Consider the following 24484-nt stretch of genomic DNA (forward strand, 5'->3'; position numbering starts at 1 on the left):
GTTGACATTCATTCATCACATAAACAAGGTTATATGCACTGTTAAACAGAGACTTTATATACTAAAGGTAGTGTCTCACTTCAACTGGGGAGCAGATCTTATAACTCTAATAAGGCTTTACCAAACATTGTGCCTTAGCAAAATCGATTATGGATGTCAAACTTATGGATCGGCATGTAAAACTTTATTAAAGAAGCTTGATATAGTCAACAATACGGCTTTGCGGGTCTATTCGGGAGCTTATAGAGCATTTCCAGTGTATAGCTTGTATGTGAACGCAGGAAGTCCTCCCCTCTATATTCACAGGAAGGAATTAAGCCTTAGATATATATCTCGTGTCTTGACATCAAAACAAAATCCAAACTTCAAATATGTAAAGCAGCCGATAGACAGAGCTCCAAGAAAAAGTATTCTACCGAAACCTTTAGAAGTGAGGTGTGAAGTTGGGGCAGAGGAGGTAGCACTTGTTCCTGTTACAATTGCTGAGATCACGCCTCCCAAATTCCCTCCTTGGAACCGATGTCCCACTGTAATTTATCCTATTAAAAACAAGAAACATAGAACTGCTGTAGAGCTAAAAAGTGAATTTTTAAAACACTTATCAGTACATGCTGATTCAGTTTTTATTTATACAGATGGATCAAAATCCCAAGATGGTGTTGGTTGTGCTGTTGTATCTGACAGCACAGTTTTAAAGAGGATGTTGCCTTGTTTTAGCTCTGTTTTTACTGCTGAACTGCTGGCAGTCAACAACGCCCTCAAATTTGTTTTTAATTCTGTTCCATCTAAAAAGAACGTTGTTATTTTTACAGACTCCATGAGCATTCTATCCTCTAAATAAATTATTGCCTCTTCACATTTTAGTCCAAGAAATACAGGACTGGTTGATTCTTATTAACAACCGAAAGAAAATAAAAGTAAACTTTTGCTGGGTGCCGTCCCATGTGGGTATCACTGGAAATGAACAGGCCGATGTTGCAGCCAAAGCCGCTACTAGGCTCAGCCATATAACAGACACAAAAATCCCACATACAGACTTCAAACAAGTAATTCATTGTTATGCAATGGAGAAGTGGCAAGAACAATGGACAAGGCTGGAGGGTAGTTACAAGTTAAAAGAGATTCACCCCTTGGTGAACCCTAGGAAGTCTCATTCTTTGGACAGAAGATCAAGTATTGTTTTAACAAGATTAAGAATTGGCCATTCCTATATTACCCATAAAATTTTTATGGCAAGTGAAGCAGAAAGGCTGGCCCCCCAATGCCCCACTTGCCAAGTTGTTTTTACAATTAAACTCATTTTAATTCAGTGCCCTGCATACTCTAATAAGCGCAGGGCAAACTTTTTAACAAATTTATCTTTTAAAGAAATTTTAGGGGAGGAAGCTCATGTGAAGAATGTTAAGTTTTTAAAAGACATCAATTTATTTTATGAAATTTGAAATTGTGTATATGATTGCTTGTGAGTGTATCTTGTTCTGATATGTTTTTGTGAGTCCTTATTGTTTTTACTGTTTTACTTGAATTTTCATCTATTTATACAAGATAAATATGCGCTGAATGGCCTACCGGCTCTGGCGCTTGGCCTTCAAGCCAAAAATTTCATAAATCAATCTACATTCTACTTCCACCCCCCCCCCACTCCTCCCTTTCCTGCCACATTCGCACCCAAGTATCTAAAACTATCCACTTCCTCTAGTCTCTCACCCTTAATGCTCACTTCCAGCCTGCTGTCACTCTCTCCTTGTACATCTCATCACCTTACTTTTGCCCACATTTATCTTCAGCTTCCTTCTTTCACACACCTTCTCAAACTCTGTCACTAACTTCCTCAATCCCTCCTCTGATCCTGCTACAAGTGCAGTGTCATCAGCAAACAACAACATATACAGTAAGTCCTAGTTATATGGTACATATTTGTTCCTGAAAACCTTACCGTAAATTGAAATTACCGTATAACGAACCCATTATAACATGTAATAATAGGATATGTGTTCCAGCACATCAAAAGTCACCCCTACAGACATGAAAATACATGAAAATAGTCACATAAGAAAATGTAAAGTACTGCGCAAAAGAAATAAACAGAAAATGTTTTTATTTACCTTTCACTTGCCACGTATTCTATCAGATGATGTCCCTCCCAAGGCTAAGGGACAGTAGGGATCTCAGCCCTTACTCATCTTTTGCTGAGTGGGCAGATGAAGATGAGGGTGAGGCAGGAGGCTGAAAACCCTTAAACACTTCATCGTCTGCACTGTCGGAAGCAGATTTGGAAGGGCCTGCTGTAGCAGGGTCGGTACGTTTGACTGGTTTAAAGAAAGAAGATATGGAGGAAGGACCAGCTCTAAAACCATCAGCAGCGGATGTGGAAGGGCCAGCTGTAGCAGGGTTGGCAGGTCTGACTGGCTTGAAGAACGAGAAGATGGAGGACTGTTTGGCGTTTCTTCTTTTTTCATCATAGATTTCTTGATAAATTTTGACACTTTTCTCTGTCATGAGCCACTTTGCTACTCCTGGTAGGATTTGGGTCACATTCCTTTAGGGTTTCCAGGGCTTTTTTGATACTTCCGAGCAGGGTTGCGGAGTCGGAGTCAGAGAGAGTCAGAGGTTTTACCTGGGAGTCGGAGTTGGATTTCTAAGAGTACTAGGAGTCAGAGTCGGAATTTTTTATCCAACTCCGACTCCTTAAGTCCAATAAAACTATTTTTTTTAACATGGTTTCCCTGTTTGGTTTTACCAGTTGCACAGTTTAGCATTTTTTGTATGGTTTTGCTTTTATTTTTGGAGGCAATAGTGAGTGTGTGCAGTGTATATGTACACTAAGTGGTCTCTCCAGATGGAAACAAAAAACAATCCATCAATAATAAAAAAAAAGAAAATACACAATACTGACAAGCTATCGTTGTCAGTCTGGGTAAAAGTGTCTGTGGTCATGTATTTGTAGTTGTTTCCTGTAAGGAGAGTGAAACTACAGGTAGTCGTCGACTTACGACCTATGCGACTTACGACTGATCGACTTTACGACCACGAGATAGTGCAATAATATTTAACATTTAATAGAGTAATAGAATTGCAATGTTATGCCTGGCAGTGCAGTACAATTACTTTGCACGCCGTGAGACGTGAGTACGATAGTTTTGGCAGGTTACCGGCAGCGTCAGCTTCCCTCTCATTCAGGAGCATGTGGTATTTCTGACTTCATTCATGACAAGGATTATATCTTTGAATTTTTTGTGCTTCAAACCCCCATGAAGATGTCTAAAAGAAAATTATCTTTCGATATTTCCAAGCCTGCCAAGAAACAAAGAAAGGTTATTGATCTTGACACGAAAATGAAAGTGATAAGACATTAAGAAGGAGGGAAGAAAGTTAATGTGATAGCACGTGAACTTCAGTTATCACATTCTACAGTGTCGATAATTTTAAAAGACAAAGAGAGGATCTCAATTTTGCCTTGGATTTTATATTTTAATATGTTTTGCAATTAATGAAATGTAATAGTAAAACTTTTTTATGCCTAGTCTGTTGTCGATAACAATATGTTCGGTACAGCATATTATATTTTTAAATTTTTATATTTTGCAATATTTTCGGTACAGTACGTAAACGAAAAGAATGTTTTGAAATATTTTTTTCCTAATTCTGCCTTGCAAGAAAATGGAGAAAAGTGGGAGGTGAGCCAGCTGTTGTTTGCGGACGACACTGCGCTTGTGGCAGGGTCAGAGGAGGGATTGAGGAAGCTGGTGGCAGAGTTTGGGAGAGTATGTGATAGAAGAAAGCTAAAGATAAATGTGGGTAAAAGTAAGGTGATGAGATGTACAAGGGGTGAAAGTGGCAGTAGACTGGAAGTGAACATTAAGGGAGAGCGACTGGAGGAAGTGGATAGTTTTAGATACTTGGGTGCAAGTGTAGCAGGAAAAGGTGGAGTGAAGGTGGAGGTAGAATGTAGATTGAGAGAAGCGAGTAAATGCCTTGGTGGTTTAAAGAGTGTAATGAGGAATAGACATTTGGGAATGGATGCGAAGAGGAGACTGTATGAAGGAGTGATTGTGCCAACAGCACTGTATGGGGCAGAAACGTGGAACATAAGAGAAGAAGAGAGAAGGAGTTTGAATGTGTTTGAGATGAGGTGTCTGAGAAGTATGGTGGGGGTTACTAGGCTGGATAGAGTGATAAATGAGGAGGTGAGGAGGAGAACAGGGGTGAAAAAGGATTTGGGAGATAGGGTTGATGAAAGAATATTGGGATGGTTTGGACACATGGAAAGAATGAGTGAAGAAAGACAAGTAAAAGAGGTATGGAAGGCAGATGTGGAGGGAGTGAACATGAGGGGACGTCCTAGGATGAGGTGGATGGATGGGGTGAAGGGGGCTTTGGGGAAGAGGGGAATGTCTGTTGAGGAAGGAAGGGAGAGGACGGAAGACAGAGGTGAGTGGAGAATGGTTGTATATGGATGATGATGTGACTGCATGAGGAGGAATGGGCGGGGGGGTGGGGGGTGGGGTAGTATGTGTGAGTAAATTTTGACGCAGCCCGAAGGGATTTCTCCCCGTCCTCGCCTTATATGCAAAGGGGGACGGAGAGGGGGGGTCGCCGATTAAATGAAGCGGCCTGGCTGTGGATGTACTGTGTCTTGCAACACTGCTTCTGACCCAGGGCGGTGGGCAGGGTGTAGGGATGACCCGTCATCCAGGAGGTGCTCAGATGAGAGGAAGGGTGGGAGGGGTGTGGAGTGTATTTAGGGATGAAATGGGTGGGAGTGTTTTTATGCCTTTCCCTTTTTGGCTACCTCCCTTGGAAGGGGGAAAAAGCCTTGGTATATGTATGTATGTATGCCTTGCATTATGTATTTTTATGTTTTGCAATTAATAAAACGTAACGGTAAACTTTGTTTAAGCCTAGTCTGTTGTCGATAACAATATTTTTGGTACAGTACGTAAACGAAAAGAATTTCAATGTGTTTTGAAATAATTTTTTTCCTAATTTTGCCTTGCATTTAGTATTCTTAATGTTTTGCAATTAAGATGTAAACTATACAGTACAATGATTTTAATTTAACCAACAAAAAAGTATTTGTAGGTCAAAGATGACAGGACTTTATTCAGTATGCTTAGGCCTAGGCTACGTTTCCTAACGACAATTATAAAAAGAATAATATTAAACAATGTAGCTCAAAGATGATAAGATTTTATTCAGTGTGCATACGTTTCCTAAAGAAAGTCTGATGATAGAATAATAAAAATGTTAAAAAATACAGTATTAAATATCATAGGTCAAAGATGATAGGATTTTATTCAGTATGCTTAGGCCTAGGTTACGTTTCCCAAAGAAAATCAGATAAGATTATAAAAAAGGTTTAAAAAATACTATACAACATAGTTCAAAGATGCTAAGATTATTTCAGTATGCTAAATATAATATAGAATATACATGTATACAGTAACAAAAATAATATTTAAAGGGTAGTATATACTATATATATATAAAGTCCGACTTGCGTCCAGATCGACTTACGACCTGTCTGTCGGAACCGAACTCGGTCGTAAGTCGACGACTACCTGTATATATATACTGTATATATACAGTATATATATATATATATATATATATATATTATATATAAAATCATATTTTGTACTATACTGCAATGCTTCTACTTCAACATAAATAAACATCAATTCGTGCTGCCACCATGTGACGGCATTGTGTACTACTAGTACTAACTAATGTAAACAAACAACAGCTGCAGATTCTGCCTGAAGCAGTGTCAACCAGTGAATTTTCTTTTCCTTCATTTTCGGTAGTTTCATCATATTTTCCTTTAATAGAAATATGCTAGATTATGATAAAGCTACTTCAGAATATGAAAATCATATATTTATCAAAGGAGTCGGAGTCAGAGTTGGCATCCTAGGAATTCTAGGAGTTAGAGTCGGAGTCAGACCTTATACCATCCGACTCCGCAACCCTGCTTCCGAGACATTCTCTCAGAGTTTTGATGTCCAGGCCACGCACAGGTTCTTCTTCCTCATTCCCCTCTTTTTCTGCCTCCTGTAATGCCTTGTCTAGCTCTATAAGTTCATCTTTTGTGAGAGGTTTACCATGGCTTCCCAAAAGATCTTGAACATCATCATCATCAACTCCATCGAAGCCAGCCTTATGGCACAGATTTACGATGTCATCTCTGATTGCACCGATGTTGTCTTTAGCGAAGCCTGGGAAGTTATGCACACATTCTGGCCATACTTTACTCCACGCCAAGTTCATGGTAGAGTTCTTCACATCGTCCCAAGATGACTTGATGTTGTCGAAGGCATGCTAGATATTATGGAGAGCTGAACGTCGCCTGAATTTATCAAACCACCCTTTGCTTGCTTTAAATTCAAAGTCTTCCACTCCCATTTCTACCTTCAGTCTTTCAATAATGGACAATGGTGTCTGACAGATTAAATTCAAAGACAGCCATATTTTGACGATTCTGGTTGTCAATCCACATTTTGAGCAACCTTTCCATCTTATCCATTATTGGCTCATGGTGTTTTGATAGCAATTTGCTCTGCAGATGTGTTGCATTCTCCCCAGCTTTTTTATAGCCTCACAATTCTTCAACACCATCCAGACTGTCGACTGGGCTAGGCCCAAGTTTCGACTTATAGCAGATGTACCTTCTCCCTGCTCTTTCCTCTTCAAAATATCTAATTTTACCTCCAATGTCAGACTACTCTTTTGCTTTGCCTTTTCAACTCCAGCAGTGTCTGCAGAATGTTTTTTGACCATTATGGGTGTGTCGCTGCGTCATGATAACATCCACAAAAAACACACCGTAAGGATTTAACTTGTGTTTAAAGGGAAACGCGGAAGAAACTGATTGTTGTGGTGGCACTACGGTATGGTGTAAATAAAACACGAGCGGATACCGTATCTGTGAGTTTTTCTTACATGAATAGAATCAAGGGTAGTAATTACCAAATACCATAACTGTGAATTTACTGAATAAAGAATTACCGTATAAGGAGGACTCGCTATACATATATAAAACATGCTCATGTTGAGGCAAATACAGCTACAAGGAAAAATCTTAGCCACTTTATACAGGTAGTCGTCGACTTACGACTGATCGACATTACAACCCCGAGATAGTGCAATAATATTTAACATTTAATAGAGTAATATAATTGCAATGTTATGCCTGGCAGTACAGTACAATTACGCCGCACGATGCGAGTACGATAGTTTTAGCAGGCTGCCGGCAGCGTCAGCATCCCAGCCAGCTAAATATTCTTTCATTTTGGTTGTTTGAAGTAAAATGTTTCCTAATTTTGCATTGCATTTTGTATTTTTATATGTTTTGCAATTATTAGAATGTAACGGTATAAATTTGTTTATGCCTAGGCTAGTTTGTTGTCGATAACAATATGTTCGGTACAGTACGTAAACGAAAAGAATGTGTTTTGAAATAAAATAAAAATTCTAATTTTGCCTTGCATTTTGTATTTTTATATGTTTTGCAATTAATAAAATGTAATGGAAACTTTTTTATGCCTAGTCTGTTGTCGGTAACAATATGTTCGGTACAGCATTTTGTATTTTTTATGTTTTGCGATTAATAGAATGTAACAGTAAACTTTGTTTGTGCCTAGTCTGTTGTCGATAACAATATTTTCGGTACAGTACATAAACGAAAAGAATGTGTTTTGAAATCAATTTTTTCCAAATTTTGCCTTGCAATGATTTTAATGTAACCAACAAAAAAGTATTTTGTTGTGGCTGAAGTCATCCTGATGGGGTAATACAGGCATACAATAGAGGGGGTGATGAACACAACTGGCTGCTGGATGATGTTTATGTATATTTCTCACTCTCCGAATGAACAGCGCCACACGGCATTATTGGGTATTAACAAAAAAAAACAAAAAAAAACTGAAGTCTATGATGTGTACAGTTACACATCCAAAATGTACATAATATTTTCTACACCGTAACAAAATAATTACAAACTCCATAAACAAAATACGAACACACTTCTTTTTATAACTGAACACTGATACAAGTGATGAAAGTTTGTCATCCTCAACAGTATTTGTAGGTCAAAGATGACAGGACTTTATTCAGTATGCCTAGGCTATGTTTCCTAACGAAAATTATATAAAAGTTAATGAATATTAAACAACGTAGCTCAAAGATAATAAGATTTTATTCAGTATGCATACATTTCCTAAAGAAAGTCTGATGGTAAAATAATAAAAAGGTTAAAAAATACAGTATTAGATATCATAGGTCAAAGATGATAGGATTTTATTCAGTATGCCTAGGCTACGTTTCCCAAAGAAAATCGGATAAAATTATAAAAAGGTTAAAAAATACTATACAACATAATTCAAAGATGCTAAGATTATTTCAGTAGATTAAATATGATATACAATATATATATATATATAGTAAAAAAAAAAATTATTTCAAGGATAATATATATATATAAAGGGTAATATATACTATATATATATATATATATATATATATAAAGTCCGACTTGCATCCAGATCGGCTTACGACCTGTCTGTCGGAACCGAACTCTATTGTAAGTCGACGACTACCTGTATATATATATATATATATATATATAATATATATATATATATATATATATATATATATACTTTTTTTTTTTTTTTTTTTTAACATCTTGGATGAATTTTGTCTGTAAGCAACCATGAGTTACTCCAAAGGATCCCACTGGGCAACTATTGTAAATCTGGAATTGTTCTCCCCTGCAGACAATGTGGATTTCACCACAGCGTAATTTCCTCAATTGCTGATAAATCTGGCATCTTCCTTATCCATCCATGAGAAAAATCACAAACCCTCCCTGGGAGCCACCATCAGATAGGTTCCCAAAGGAGGTATCTGAGAAGCACTCGGTTATACAGTCCTCCACAGCTGACATCTTTCTAAACAGCAAGCAAAAATGGTCACCCACAACTCTGTTGATAAATTTGTTGAGTCTCGGCATCAGCCACTGTGGTATTTTTACAATGTCTGCTCAGTTCACACACATCAAAGGCAATGTCAGGTCTCATTTGTGTAGTTATCCAGCTCAGTTGACCAATCAGAGCACAGAATTCCTTCTTTTCATCCAATGTGCAACATTCTAAACTCAGTGGTGTGAGCAGACTGGCATAGTTATACTGGCCAACCATTATACCTTCAGCTGTAGTGTCCACTTCCAAACCTATGTACTTGAAAGTAGATGATGCCATTCTCTCAATACAGAATTATCCTTGAAGAACATCAATAACCTGCTCCTGGAACACCCCAGTGCCCATCCAGAGAAAATCATCCACATATACACACATGATACCATGAAGTTCACCACCATAATACCAGTGGACACACCTGAGCTGACAGAGATAGTAGCTGACTCTTGACACACAAGTACCTCGCTCTCACTGCATCACATAGACTGTACACTGTCTTTTTCAGCCTCTAAAGCTGACCACTATAATATTCTGAGGAAGGATGCAAGTAAACCTCTCACTCTATGCAGTTGCCCTGAAGGTAAACTGACTTCACATCCAGGCTGTGACACTCCCAATCATATGCAGAAGCCATTGCCAGAGTCAATCAGATAGATTCTTTAGAACAAGCTGGAGAGTCCTTCCAAAAAACAGATGCGTCCTCAAAACCCCTCGCTGCAAGGCACGTCTTGATTGGCTTCCATCTTTCACCTTTTCTGTGATAACTCACCGCACAGATATAAATTCCTGTCTTCTATCCTCCACCTCCTTATAAACTTTTTTTTTTTTTTTTTTTTTTTAATCCAGCTCCTTTGCTCTTATCACTTCTTCATTTGAATAGAACACGAACATCTCCACTTCATCAGGGACCACTTTCAATTCTGCAACTTCCAAAAAATCCACACACTCTTCACTCCCACCAGAATCTTTTTGGAAGTTGAACCAACTTTTATATTTTCCTTTAGCTTTTTACCCCCTCTGCTCACTATTCTATCAGACATGTGCTCACCACTTTTTTTCATTCAGTCTTTGGATCCTTTGCCCCCACTAACAGTTTAAATAGCCTTGTTTCTCTTTGAGAGTTCTCTGGCAAATCAGAGTTGCTAACAATATCATTTTGTCCTTGTATCTCCTGTACCTCACCACTTATCATCTATTTCCTCAGTGTTTTCTGATGTCATTGCAGATGAAGCAAACCCCTCTGAATCCTTATCCACCTCCTGATCACATATGCCCTCCATATTCCTCAATGTTTCCTGAGCGCCAACAGATGATCCACCACAAATCTGAGGACAATCTGTTTGAGAACCACAAGTCTGAGGACAATCTGTTTGAGGACTACAAGTCTGAGGACAATCAGTTTGAGGACTACAAGTCTGAGGACAATCAGTTTGAGGACTACAAGTCTGAGGACAATCTGTTTGAGGTCTACAAGTCTGAGGACAATCTGTTTAGAGACCTCAAGGGAAGTTTAGATAATTGGCAAATATGGGCTCTAATGCAAACACCTATGACAAACCAGAACCTGCTTGCCATCCCTGCCAATAACTATGCCCAGACCATATTGTCGCTGATCACAATTAAACTTAACCCCTACAGTGTCAGCGGCATACATTGTATGCCACAAATTAAAAAATTTGCCCAAAATAGGCATTACATCAAGGGTCAAATCTGTGATAATGACCAAGTAGCCCTATCCATTGGCCATAAGACACCCAATTTTTTTTATTTATTGACAAAAATGGCAACCCCAACAGCATTTTTTCGGGGGTAACTTGGGGTATAAAATCGGCCTTTAGGATGTAATTTAGGCGACTGGTGTACAAAACGAAGTATGAGGAGGTGAAGCTGTACTTTGACAGTTAGGCAATTTCGCACTGCCAATTTTTTTAATAAATGCATAATACAAAATTTGGCCTGGCAATGATGGTGTGATGGATGTTTACTAAAATATTTACCAAAACAATAAGAAACACTACAATCGCCTATCCTCCATGAAATTATATAAAAAAGATATATACCGAAAAATCAATTTACCACATAAGTGATCAATATTTGCCAAAAACTCCACAAAAACTATTTATAAACCCTTTTTCCATAAGTGTCAGACTGTACATTGACTTGAAACATCATAAATGTCAAATTCCTTCACTCTCTGAAATTCTAATGAAGTTTCCCCGAGGAATACGACCTCATTCAACCTGCATGAAGAGCAAAAGAAAGTCTGCAGATGTTCTACCAAACTTTTGCACGCATATCTCGAAAAAATCAACCCAGTTTCTCCACTTCTAGGCTAAGGTGAATCAAAATAAGCAAGATTTGTTGGTTTTACATAATTTTGAGTTGATTTAAGCAATAAAAAAAATGGCTCAGACACTGTATGGGTTAAAGTACACCTCATCACCATTGTGAAGGTCATTTATCTCTGATGTACGCACATTATGACACAAGGCTTTCTTGATCCTTTCACTAGATTTGTTCTTGAGGTACTCCCTTCAAGCTGAGTGTAGAGCATTCAAGTTTTGTCACACAATATCCAAGCCAGAGACTGAAAACTGACTCCAGAGCAGGCAAGGAGCTACTGGTGACAGATGGCACTGCAAGATTGAAATAAAATACTAATTGGTTTGGGCTAAAGCCAAAATTATTTGCCAATGCATTATGGTCTGACACCATCCTAGCCAAGGCTACATCGATATCACACTTCATACCCTCAAACACTTTTAGCACTGTCACAAATTATAGCATTCAGTCGTTCACATGTGCCATTGCTCCATGGACTTTCTGCAGCAGGAGTGGTTAAAATTTTAACACCAAACAGATTGCCAAGCTCTCATATCACTATTATTAAATTAAAGTCCATTGTCAGAAAGAAGTTTCCTTGGAGCACCAAACAATGAAATACAATCTCTGAAGATGTTGCCAACCACTGTCTTAGACTTGTTGGTGATGGCTGATGCCACACAATATCTTGTAGCAAGATCTACAATGACAAGAAACAGATGTTGCCATACTTGTTTCAGGTCCATTGCAATTATTTCATTAATTTTCTCTGCCTTCTGCACACTAACAACTGGTCAAGGTTTTGGGCATTTATACTTTATACACACTTCACAATTTTCAATAACATTTCTAATATGTTTCTCCATGTCCCTCTCCAACATTTCAGCATTTTGCAGTATCCTTATTAATATCTCCACACCTGGATGGCCAAATTGATGAAGTTTTAAAGCGGTTTTACTGCTATACGGTGAAGCCAGCATCACATTCTGGATCCCTGGTTTTAGCTAAATCAGTTAACTCGCTCCATATGCTTGTATCCTTTTCCAATTTTCGTATTCAGATTCATTATCAAACTTAGGAAGGCACTTAGAAGAGGCCATTGTCACACACTACTACCAGTATTAGCCCCAATCATTCTTTTCTCCAACCCTGCTCCAGCCACCTTTTCCTTTACACTGGCGACCCAGCACTCCACATAGCAATTCAACAACACTGTCACCTGGTGTCTATTCACTAAACCACACACAAATTCAATATGGCTGCCCTCAGCCAAATAACAACAAATGAACACTCTAACATGTATATTGGAAATGGGTGTAAGTAAATAGGTCATCACTGATGTATATAATGAATGATGCTTTATCTGTATACCAAGGTTTATTCCCCTTTATAACAGAGGTAGGCAAGTCAAGGTCACTCATGCACTCCCATCTACCACCCTTGTTTCCTTCTTAATTACTCGTTGATGAAATATCATCCCTGTCCTGCCCACTGCCTGGGTCAGAAACAGTGCAGTAAGACACAGCACATCCACAGTAAGGCTGCGTCACACAGCAACCCCCCATCCCCTCATGCAGGAAATAAAGGAGGGGGAAATCCCTTTGTGCTGTCAAAATATCATCCATACATAACAATAATTAGAAAGGTAATAATGGTAAAATTACAAAAAGGATGAAAGAGACTCAGGAATGATGGTTATGGAAAATTTGTCACTAGGAATGCACATCAAAAAAATAATTAAAATATGGTGAACATTAGTGTTCTACTTTATGAACACCAAAACCTTTTTAACTATAGGTGGAGTATGCACCACACAAAAAGAAATATATGACTAGAAAAGATTCGTAGAGCAACAATTAAAACAATTCCAGATCTTGCTGATAAAAGCATACAAAGAGAGTTGAATATTGTGGAACATCACCACTAAAGGAAAGATTTGATAGCTGTGTTGAGAGTCATGAAAGGTTGGACATGCTTGACAAAAAGCTTGTTTAGTGTGGCAAGGAATTTCAAAATTACTAGACATTTGAAGGATATTAAGAAATATTTATCTAGTCAATAGTTTTCCATACAGAGTTCTTGTTTCGGTTTGAAGGACATTAAGAAATATAGTTTTCCTTACAAAATTCTTGATTTATGGAATAGTTTGAATAAAGGAATAGTATAACTCACCATATGGGACAATTCAAGGACACAATTGAATATTGGGAATGTCCTGTGAGCATAACTCATATCCTGTACACTACAGCTAGGTTAATACCATTAGGTAAATACATGGCAATCTCATGACTGGAGATTATTCCCCTGTTGTGTTATCCCCTTTCTGTACAGTATCAAAATTAGGCCCATAAGGATAGAACTGCTGATAAGTAGTTGGCAGTAATGCATTCCAACCATCCATAATTTGAATCTAGCTGGTATGAGCATTTTCTGTAGGAAATCATTTGTTTTAGTACTGTACTTTTATACCCTACCTCTCCCCATTACATTTGGGAAAGGATAAAGCATCTAGGTATTGGGCAAGGGCAAGTAAATATATATATGTATTTTTTTTTTTCTCCACTTAAACTGTGCCAGACCATATGGTGAATCCATTGGTATGTTGCTGTCTATAACCAGAGCTTCTATACTCTAGGACAGTATCACACCAAAGGGGTGGAGTTATAGAGATGATAAAAATGAGATTTAAGGAGGATAGCAGGATGGAGAAGAGCATAGATTGGTCAGCGTTCATTAACGAGTGGAGTAGTTTCCAGTCATAAAAGAATGCAATGTGACTGATTCATAGGTATGTCAATAAAGCCCCTAAAGTATTGACTGCATAAATATTGTGGAGTTGGTTCCCCATATGAGGGGACCGGGAGTGATTTCATCATATGCTTATGAACTGACTTTGTTCTTTTACACTAGTGACGAGTCTGCTACTCGTGTAAAGGTAATTATGTATTCTTCATCAGTAAAGCCCTTTTACTTCATTAGAATCATAATGAATGTGGAGTAATTTATATTATGGAAAACTTCATATTACTAAGACATTGATCTTGCAGAACCTCGCCCAAACAACCATGAGCCTGTACCCATCTTTGGAAGATATGAAGGTGGATCAGCTGGGTCAGGTAAGTATCTAATCCTAATGTTCTTAGTTACAGCTTTTTTCAGTATTACTTTTTTGTGTTAGTAAAGGAGCAAATATCTGAGGTACAATTTAACATAATTATAAGAAACCATTTACTTGCTTCCTTTCCTCTGTAATTCATCTCTGTACCCATTCATTCCCTGTTACATGTGACTAAATTCATAAGTTCTCCATTTCTCCAGCCTCTCTTCAGCTTGCTACTACCTTTGTACATTACATCATCTTGTTTCTGCTCATATTTACTTTCATCTTTTTGCATGCCCTCCCAAACTCCACCACTACTGCTCCAGTCACTCCTCAGACTCTACTACAAGCAGTATCATCCACAGATGACAGCTGGCTCACCTCCTACTTCCATTTTCACCAGCTGCAAACCTCTTCCCATCACCCTTGTATTTACCACGTGCACCACCCTATTCATGTACAAGTTGAACAACCATGGTGACCTTACACAACATTGGTTCATCTCCACCTTCACCTCAGATTACTCATTCTATCCATTCCATATCCTCACACAACTTCTATTACTCAACTAAAAGCTTTTAATTGCTATCAACAAACTTCCTCCTGTCCTATACATCTGCACTTCTTCCTTTATTGGTTTTGTACATTTTGGACATGTGTAATATCCCAGGTTGGTTTCAATGTCTCTGGCTAGAAGGTGTGGGAGAGCAGGCATCAGAGTACAAGTAGTTCTTAATTTGTGATATGTAGGGACCATGAGGCATTATGTAAAAAAATTGATAAAATATAATCAGGACACCAACCCCAGCATCCTCATCTATCTACTCGGGCCTCATGACACCTATGTAGGTATCATTGTATGGAAGAAGTTAACTCGCATAAATTAAGAACTGCCTGTACTGAAAAACTGGCTCAGACACAAGTCACACAGAAGACGCTGAACACTCCTATACTGCCTCACCCAAGCAATATCTTGTGTGATTTATGGGTGAATTCAGTGGCATTTCCCAATTACCTAGAAGCCAGCAAGATGGATCTAGTGCAATGGGTTGATTGACTGATTTATTTGGGTCATCTGTTCATGCATGGTGTTCACTGTAAAGTATGGAAAAATCCCTCAAAAATCTATAGCTTTCAGCAGTATCTGATACATTTTCAGTCTGTAGAACATGTTACAAATGACAATGAAAAGATGTTTAGGTTCTTAACACTAGTGCATGTATATTTTGTAGGCACAGACCCAGCTGATGAGTGAGTTAGCAAGACAAGGAGCAGCACTCCCAGCAATGGAGATGAGTGAACCCGGACCTACAGCACCACCTACAGCACCCTTTCCATACCCATTGCAGCCACCTCATGCTAATGATAAGGTAAATTAACATCTTGTTCATCAATTCCAGTAATGGCTGTGGGTGGTCTAAAATACTTGATTCACTCTTAAATCTTAAGTTATTGCTACCATCTCCTTCCTTATCAATATCCAGTTCATTATTTCAATTGTCTTTGATCACCATAATTTTACAATCCAGTTCAAAGTTTCACTTATGAGGTCTGTTAAAAAAGTATGACCTTTATTCATAAGAAAAAACTTCTATCTAGACACAACAAACTTACCCTAGTTTCCTTCAAAGTAGTCCCCTTGGGCAGCCACACCTTTCCCCCAATGGTCCTGCCACTTTCAGAATGGATGCAGTTGGTCAGCCACATTCCACATGATTTATCTAGACCAAAATCTGGTCTCTTTCAGGGGCATTTTCAGCTTGGGGAAAAGCCAGAAGCCACACGGAGCCATGGCAGGAAAATAGGGGGCCTGATGAAGCATAGGTGTATTGTGTTTGGCCAGGAAACTCTGTATCAAATGTGAAGAATGGGTAGGTGCATTATCATGATGGATCTGCCAGTTGCCCACTGCCCACAGGTCTGGTCGCTTGCATCACACAGCATCACAAAGATGATGCAGAACCTCTTGGTAATTCTCTTTGGTGATAGTTTTGCCATGTGGTGCATATTTGGGATGAACTACACCAGTGAAGAAGAAGGTCAGCATGACTTTGATATTGTTGTGGACTTCCCTTGTTTTTCTTGGCCTTAGGGATGTTGGATGTTTCCATTGTGATGACTGCAACTTGGTTTCTGGGTCATACTCATCACCAGTGATCACTGTGTTGAAGTTAGGATCACTGTTCATAGTCTCCAGATTGTCCTGTGCAATCTCCAAATGGAGTTTCTTTTGCTCAAGCATTAGTAGCTTTGGTACAAGCTTTGCTGAGATTCTCCTGAAGCCCAAATCATCCTTCATAATGAAATGAACAGATCCAGTGTTGATGCCCACCTTATCTGTAAACTCTCTGATCATGAGTCAGCTATCCTTCATCACCAAAGGCCTCAGTGGATTAATGACACACTCATTTCGGGATGTTGAGGGCCTACCAGAGCGTGCTTCACTCACCACTGATGTGTGGCCATCTTTGAAACAGTTGTACTACTCCTTTATCTATGTGGTGGCAGTTACTTCATCCCAGAAGGCCTATTGGATCTTATGGATTGTTTCCACTTAAGAATTGCTAAGCTTTACACAAAATATTATGCAGTAGCATTGTTCAATGGCACTCACTTCCTCACTCATCAGCAATCTGCCATCAACCGACAGTTCTGCAGTCAGGAAAATATACATGCTTGCACATTAACCACTTCCATACGGTGATGCCTAAGTAGGCGGCATGAGGAGCAAGTGGGTACTCGATGATGCCGACGTCGCCATCTTGATTATATTTATTGTAGTCATACTTACATAATTTCCATTCTCTCTAAACTGGCTTTATCAATTTTCTATGGTTACCAAAATACACGGGTGAAAGAGAACGAACGATTGAGCACTGACTTTATTTTTTATAATGCGATTATTATGACGCAACATCACACGTCGGGCAGCTAATGCTGCCAGACGTGCGATGTGCCCCGGAGTGAAGAGGTTAAGGTTGCTTACACACCTTTGCCTTTTTTAGGAAAGTCCCCTTTGGGGCTACAGAGAGTAGGATGCCTAGTCCTATCCCCATCCCGTTTTTGTCATGTTTTATGACTCAAGTGGGAACACTCAGAGGCAGGTAGGAGAGAAAGCCAAGGAGGAGCCAAGAAAAGAGGGGGAGGGAGGGGTGGTGAATGGGAGTGAAGTATATGGGGATGAAATGAGTGTGAATGGATTTGTGCTTTGGCTTCGGCTACCTCCCTTGTAAGGGGGTAAAAAACCCTAGTTGTATTATACAGGAAGGGGAGCTATACTTGTAGTAACCTGTCTTTGTATCTCAGCATCTAGTTTGTTCTTAAATTCTTGTATGGTTTGTGCACACACTATTGTTTCTTGCAATTTGTTCCAGACATCCACCACTTTTTTCCAAAATATTTTTATAACTATCCTTTTTGAGTTTTTTCATGTCCTCTTGTTTCTTTTATCCCACTTTAACAAGTCTTCACTGTCAAGGACTTCCATACCTTTCATGATTCTGTAAATGGCCAATAGATCTTCTCTTTCTCTTCTTTGTTCCAGGGATTGTAATTCCAGTTTAGACAATCTTTGTTCGTATGTCAATTTTGAAAGAGTTGGTGCCATCTTCTTTCTCCCATGCAAGAGATCTTCCATCCATTTCAATAACTTTCCTTGTACACCTGTTGTTTTGAGTTTTCTTAATAGCTTTTTGTGTGGTACTTTGTCAAATGCTTTTTGTAAATCCAGGAAAGCACAATCTGCCTATCCGTCCCTTTCTTGCATTATATCTATTAACCTTAATAAAAACAAATCATATATACCAAAAGCTTTTTTCCCCTTATAAGGGAGGTAGCCAAAAAACAAAGGCATAAAAACCACACCCACCCATTCCATCCCTATCATACTCCACTCCTCTCCACCTTCTTCCCTCCCTCTTATCTTGGCACCTCCTGGATGACAGGTCATCCCTGCATCTCACCCACTGCCCTGGGTCAGAAGCGGTGTCACAAGACTCAGCACATCCACAGCAAGGCCGCTTCATTAAGTCTGTAACCCCCCCTCTATTCCCTCATGCAGAAAAGGAGAAGACAGGGAGAAATCCCTTCGGGCTGCATCAAATTATTTCTCACACATACCGTATTTTTCGGTGTATGACCCGCGGCTTTTTGCCTCAGAAAGGGGCCAAATTTCGGGGGTGCGGGTCATATAAAGGTGCGGGTCATCTGTGGATTCTGGTTAGAAATTGCCCTCTTACGCAGTCAAAAAAAAAAAAAAATGAACGATTAGTTTAGCTGGGTGCCCTCTCGGATCGGGGATTTGCGGGGGGACCGACCGGATTCGTCGTATGAAAGTTGATTAAAGTCATAATACAGCGCGTACGATCGAGACAAACGACAAAGAGAAGGTAGGATTTGTCTTACCCGCTTTACATGCTCTTGTTATTAATAAAGGCATTATCACAAATAAAACGCTTAACTAAACAGCATGAACACAATACAAGTGACCGGTACCAACACCAACATCGTGTGTCGCGATCAAACAAAAACAAGAGGGCGGCCATTTTCACAATTACAAATTACAAACTGTACCTGATTCCTTAATGCTAAATTTGTGCATTACATGTGGGTCGTTCAAGCATGGAAGAAAATTAAAGAATCGACAATTCAGAACGGTTTCCGTAAATCAGAAATGTGCCATCCTGCAATGTTCGATGCATGCTACGACTCGGAAAAGGAATCGGACGAATCCGAAATCGAAATGGAAACGGATGAGGTTACTGCATCAGAATTGGCCGATTTATATCACAACCTCTTGCATGACGATACAGAGATGAGGAATTCGATGGCTTCGTGAGCGATGATATGCCTTCATAAACATTGACTGTCGTCTGTGATCACTTTTTTTTTTCTAATAACGATGTGCTCCATTGACTCTGTTCATAACAGTTCAGTAATGTGCTCTATTATTGTTCTATTCTATTGAAAACTAACCATTGGAAATTGTTTGGTTTAAAAATTAATTACCAGTGTTTGTATGGCATTTATAAACCAATTGATTAATTACCGGTAAACAATCAAACAGGGTTTTATGGCATTATTTACACAAATTTATTAAGGTTCTTTGTAATATATATATATATATAAGTGCATTATAATATATTGAAATGTAATTTGTTGGTTATTCTTCATCTTCATCACAATCAGAAATAAATAGGACTGGAGGAATACTAGTATCATGATCATGAATCGCAATGCCGCCTCTTCGACCCATCCCAAAGGCATCGTAAGATCAGTTGCACACTTTCGAGATCACCCCTCTTTCATCGAAGCTACCACTACATCTAGTGGCAGCTTCAGAAACCAAATTGTGATGAATCCTGAAAAGCAAGATATCACCAAGAAACTTGCTAATATCGGAAAACTTATATCTTTTTTTAATTTTATAAATCACATAAGCATTGATGAAACAGAAAATTTAGAAAAAGCCTCAACTTTTAAATTACTTTGATCACCACGTCAACGGCCGGCCATAACAACAACCGCCGTGAGCTGTGCCTGTGGCCACGCACGCCGCGCACGCCATATGACTGCGGGTCATACAGCGGTGCGGGTCTTGTGTGGATTTTCACTAAGGTGTAAGGAGGTGCGGGTCATATAACGGTGCGGGCTATAGTCCGAAAAATACGGTACACCCTTACCCCCCCATCCCCCACCCATTCCACCTCATGCATCACAGCATCATCCATATACAACCATTCTCCATTCACCCGTCTTCTGTCCTCTCACATCCTTCCCCAACCAACATTCCCCTCTTTCCCAAAACCCCTTTTACCCCATCCATTCACCTCATCCTAGGTCGACCACTCATGTTCACTCCTACCTCTGCCTTCCACACCTCTTTTACTAGTCTTTCTACACTCATTCTTTCCATGTGTCCAAACCACCCCAATACTCTTTCATCAACCCTATTTCCCAACTCCCTTTCCATCCCTGTTCTCCTCACCTCTTTTTTCACTCTATCCAACCTAGTAACCCCTATCATACTTCTCAGGCACCAAGTACCTAAAACTATCCACTTCCTCTAGTCTCTCTCTCCCTTAATACTCATTTTCAGTCTGCTGCCAATTTCTCCCCCTGTACATCTCATCACCATACTTTTACCCACATTCATCTTCAACTTCCTTCTTTTACACACCTTCCCAAACTCTTACTAATTTCCTCAATCTCTCCTCTGATCCTGCTACAAGTGCAGTGTCATCAGCAACAACATCTGGCTCATCTCCCACTTTTTTCAATTTTCTTTAACCAACTCCAGTCTCTGACCCACGAGCCTAACATTTACCTCTGGCACCACCCTATCCATGTATAAATTGAACAGCCAGGGCAACATAACACATCCCTGACAAAGTCCCACCTTTTACCTCAAACCACTTGCCCTCTCCATTTCTAATCCTAACACACGCTCTACTATTCTCTTAAAAACTCTTGACAGCTCCTAAAAGCTTTCCCCCTATCCCATATATCTGCAATACCTCCCACAGTGCCTTTCTGTCTACCCTATCATAAGCCTTTTCCAGATCCATAAAAGACCAAAAAACATCCTTACCTTTTCCTATAGCTTTCTCACATATCTGTCTTGCCACAAAAGTCTGATCTACACAACCCCTACCTGTCCTAAAACCACATTGTTCCTCACCAATTACTCCCTCTATTCCTCTCCTAATCCTCTCAACGAAGACCCTCCCATAAGCCTTCCCAACTACACTCAACAAGCTCATCCCTCTGAAACTACTACACTCACACTTGTCCCCCTTTCCCTTGTAAAGCGGAACTATACAGGCACTCCTCCAGTCCTCCGGCACTCTACCCTCTCTTAAACAAACATTAGATAATCTCACCAGCCAGTCCATCACTGTACCCCCTTTTTTCAGACATTCTGCATGATATCCATCCAACCCAGGTGCCTTACCTGCTCTCATCATCTTAACCCCTTCCATACGGTGCCGCATACGTAGGCGACATGAGGAGCAAGTGGATACGCGAGGCTGCCATATCGGCGTCTTGATTATATTTATTGTAGTTGCCCCTGCGTAATGACATACTCTCTAAACTGTCTTCATCACATTTTCTATGGTTATCAAAATTCACGGGTGAAAGAGAGAACAATCGATATAAGCGGTGACTATATTTTATGATGCGAGTATTATTACGACGCATCGTACGTCTGACAGCTAATGCTGCCCGCGAGATTTTGGCCCGGAGTGAAGAGGTTAACAACTGCCTTCACTTCATCTTTCCTTGTTTCTCCACTTTACTCACTCATCATGGTCATTTTCTTAGTGCTTCCTACTGGAACTACCTTTCCCTCCCTATCCTCCTCCACATTTAGCAACTCCCTAAAATACTCTGCCCATCTTCCTTTTACTGCCTTCTCTTTCATTATTATCTCTCCATCTGCACCTTTTACCTTTTCTTCCCTACTTGATTCGCCTCTTCGTCCTCTTAATTTCTTTCCAAAACATCTTTTTATTACTATCAAAATTTTGTGTCATACTCTTACCCCATTTCACATCTGCTCTCCTCATTGCCTCCTTTATCTTATGCTTTACTTCTCTTTTCTTTGTACCTCTCATATGATTCCCTCATCCTATTTTGTAACCAATCTGTGAAAGCTCGCTTCTTCTCTTCTACAACCTTCTTTGTTTCATCATCCCACCACTCACTACCCTTCCTGTTTTCTCCCATCCTCCTTGTTCCACACACCATCTTTACACACCTTATGACTCCCTCCTTGAACCATCCCCATTCCTCCTCCACTCCTAGTTCTACTCCCTTCACTCCCTCCCACTCCTCTCTCAGCTTCTTCTTGTACTCCTTTTCTTTCTCATTTAAGCAGTCAATCTAAGCACCACCCTACCTTTTGTCCTTTTCCTCTTTCTCCATCTATCCTCCACTCTCACCTTCCAGAAAATGATCTGATATTCCCCCACTCTCTCCTTAACTCTTCCTACTATACTCCTATTTACTACTATATAGTCCATTAACACTATTACTGTTCATCCACCACCCTCTCCCATGCATACTTATACCTGACTTTCATCCTAAACACTGTATTTGCTATCATCGTCTCCTAGACACATCTCCACCATCAACTCTCCTCTACGATTCTTTCCTGGAACTCCACACTTCCCAATCACTCCATCTATTGGTTCATTTCCTACCCTAGCATTAAGGTCTCCCAATACCACTACATGGTATATGTATGTAAAAACAAATCAAGTTTGTGGCACATGATCCTCCTTGTCTAAAGCCAAATTGTTTTGGATTCAATACATTGTTTCCTTCCAGATGGTTCATCTACTTTTGATAACTTTTTCACATATTTTAGCTATTGTGCTTGTAAGGGAGATTGGTCTATAGTTTTTTGGCTCTTCTTTATCTCCCCCTTTATATAATGGCACACAATTTGCATTTTTCCAATCTTGTGGTACCTTTCCTTCTTTGAGCAATCTATTATCTTATATATTTTGTCCATTAGTTCATCTATACATTTAGTATCCAATTTGCAATTCCATCTGGGCCATGTGATTTTCTGACATCAAGGTTTATTTGGTCCCTGATTTCTGTGTCACAATTATTTCTTTCAATGGATCTTTCTCCCTTTCCTTCATCCTAATTTTGTGTATTTTCATTTGTGAATCACCTCTCCTCACCTCACCAGGGTGCCATATCCACTTGGACATTGGCCACCATGGAGCTCCACTCCTGTCTGCACATGGCTCTTCTTAACAAGATGGCATTTGTTATTTCTTCTCCTACAGATGTCCTTAACCCATCTACATATTTTCTGCATGGTCTTCTTCTGGCCCTCTTTCCTTCTTTTTTTCCCATGAGGCACGTATGTTCTAATTGTTTACTTATGACTTGTCCTACAAAGTGTAACTATCTTTTCCTGATAGTTGCTATTATTTCCCTCTATGTTCCCTGGAAAGGGAGATGTGGGTTTTTGTAAGTGGTAGTGAGAAGAGCGTAGAGGAAAGGGAGGCTTTTTGGGTAGATATAAAGGAGTGCATAGAGGGATTAGGAAGAAATCTCAATGTAGTTGTATTGGGAGACCTTAATGCTAGGGTATAAAATGAACCAATAGACAGAGTGATTGGGAAGTATGGAGTTCCAGGTAAAAATCGTAGTGGAGAATTGATGGTGGAGATGTGTCTTGAAAGAGAGTTGATGATAGCAAATACAGTGTTTAGGAAGAAAGTCAAGCATAAGTACACATGGGAGAGGGTGGTGGATGGAAGCATGGTAGATAGAGCATTAATGGACTATATAGTGGTGACCAGGAGTATGGTAGGAAGAGTTAAGGATGTACATGTCCTAAGGGGAGAGACTGGGGGAATATCAGATCATTTTCTAGTAGAAGGTAGATTGAGAGTGGAGAAAGAGGAAAAGGGCAGAAGGTAGGGAGGTACTTAGAGTGAACTGCTTAAATGAGAGAAAGAAAAAAAAAGGAAAATGAGTATAAGAAGCTGAGGGAGGAGTGGGAGTGAGTAAAGGATGGAGTTGAACTGGGAATGGAGGAATGGGGATGGTTCAAGGAGGGAGTCATAAGGTGTGCAAAGATGGTGTGTGGAACTAGGAGGGCAGGAGGAAATAGAAGGAAGGGTAGTGAGTGGTGGGATGAGGAAGCAAAGAAGGGTGTAGAAGAGAAGCAGACATTCATAGATTGGCTACAAATTAGGACAAAGGAATTGTATGAGAGGTACAAAGTAAAGAGAAGGGAAGTTAAGCATAAGATAAATGAAGCAAAGAGGAGAGCAGATGTGAAATGGGGTAAGAGTATAACAGAAAATTTTGAAAGTAATATAAAGATGTTTTGGAAGGAAATTAAAAGAGGAAGAGGAGGCGAATCAAGTAGAGAAGAAAAAAAAGAAAGGTGCAGATGGAGAGATGATAATGGAAGAGAAGGCAGTGAGAGGAAGGTGGGCAGAGTATTTTAGGGAGTTGCTAAATGTGAAGGAGGATAGGGAGGGAAAGGTAGTTGCAGTGGGAAGCACTAAGAAAAAGAGTGATGAGTGAGGAAAATGGAGGAGAAATAAGG

At 39.5% G+C, this 24484-nt stretch overlaps 2 protein-coding genes across 2 annotated transcripts in view; both read left to right on the forward strand.

Annotated features, from left to right (window-relative positions):
• LOC143037912 (syntenin-1-like) overlaps positions 1-24484 on the forward strand; it is a 153489-nt gene that overhangs the window by 10356 nt on the left and 118649 nt on the right. The window contains exons 2-3 of the mRNA XM_076206578.1: positions 14348-14416; positions 15633-15770. Coding sequence (XP_076062693.1) covers positions 14366-14416; positions 15633-15770 — 189 coding nt within the window. The 5' untranslated portion in view covers positions 14348-14365. The remainder of the gene's footprint in view (positions 1-14347; positions 14417-15632; positions 15771-24484) is intronic.
• LOC143037918 (uncharacterized) lies at positions 8748-14204 on the forward strand. The gene is made up of 2 exons (XM_076206593.1): positions 8748-11315; positions 12187-14204. Exon 1 carries the CDS (start codon positions 10192-10194, stop codon positions 10789-10791), a length of 600 nt encoding a protein of 199 aa, XP_076062708.1. The 5' UTR covers positions 8748-10191; the 3' UTR covers positions 10792-11315; positions 12187-14204.

The sequence above is a fragment of the Oratosquilla oratoria genome, chromosome 2 (assembly GCF_046742065.1).
Source record: "Oratosquilla oratoria isolate Oo_2021 chromosome 2, ASM4674206v1, whole genome shotgun sequence".
Taxonomy (NCBI): domain Eukaryota; kingdom Metazoa; phylum Arthropoda; class Malacostraca; order Stomatopoda; family Squillidae; genus Oratosquilla; species Oratosquilla oratoria.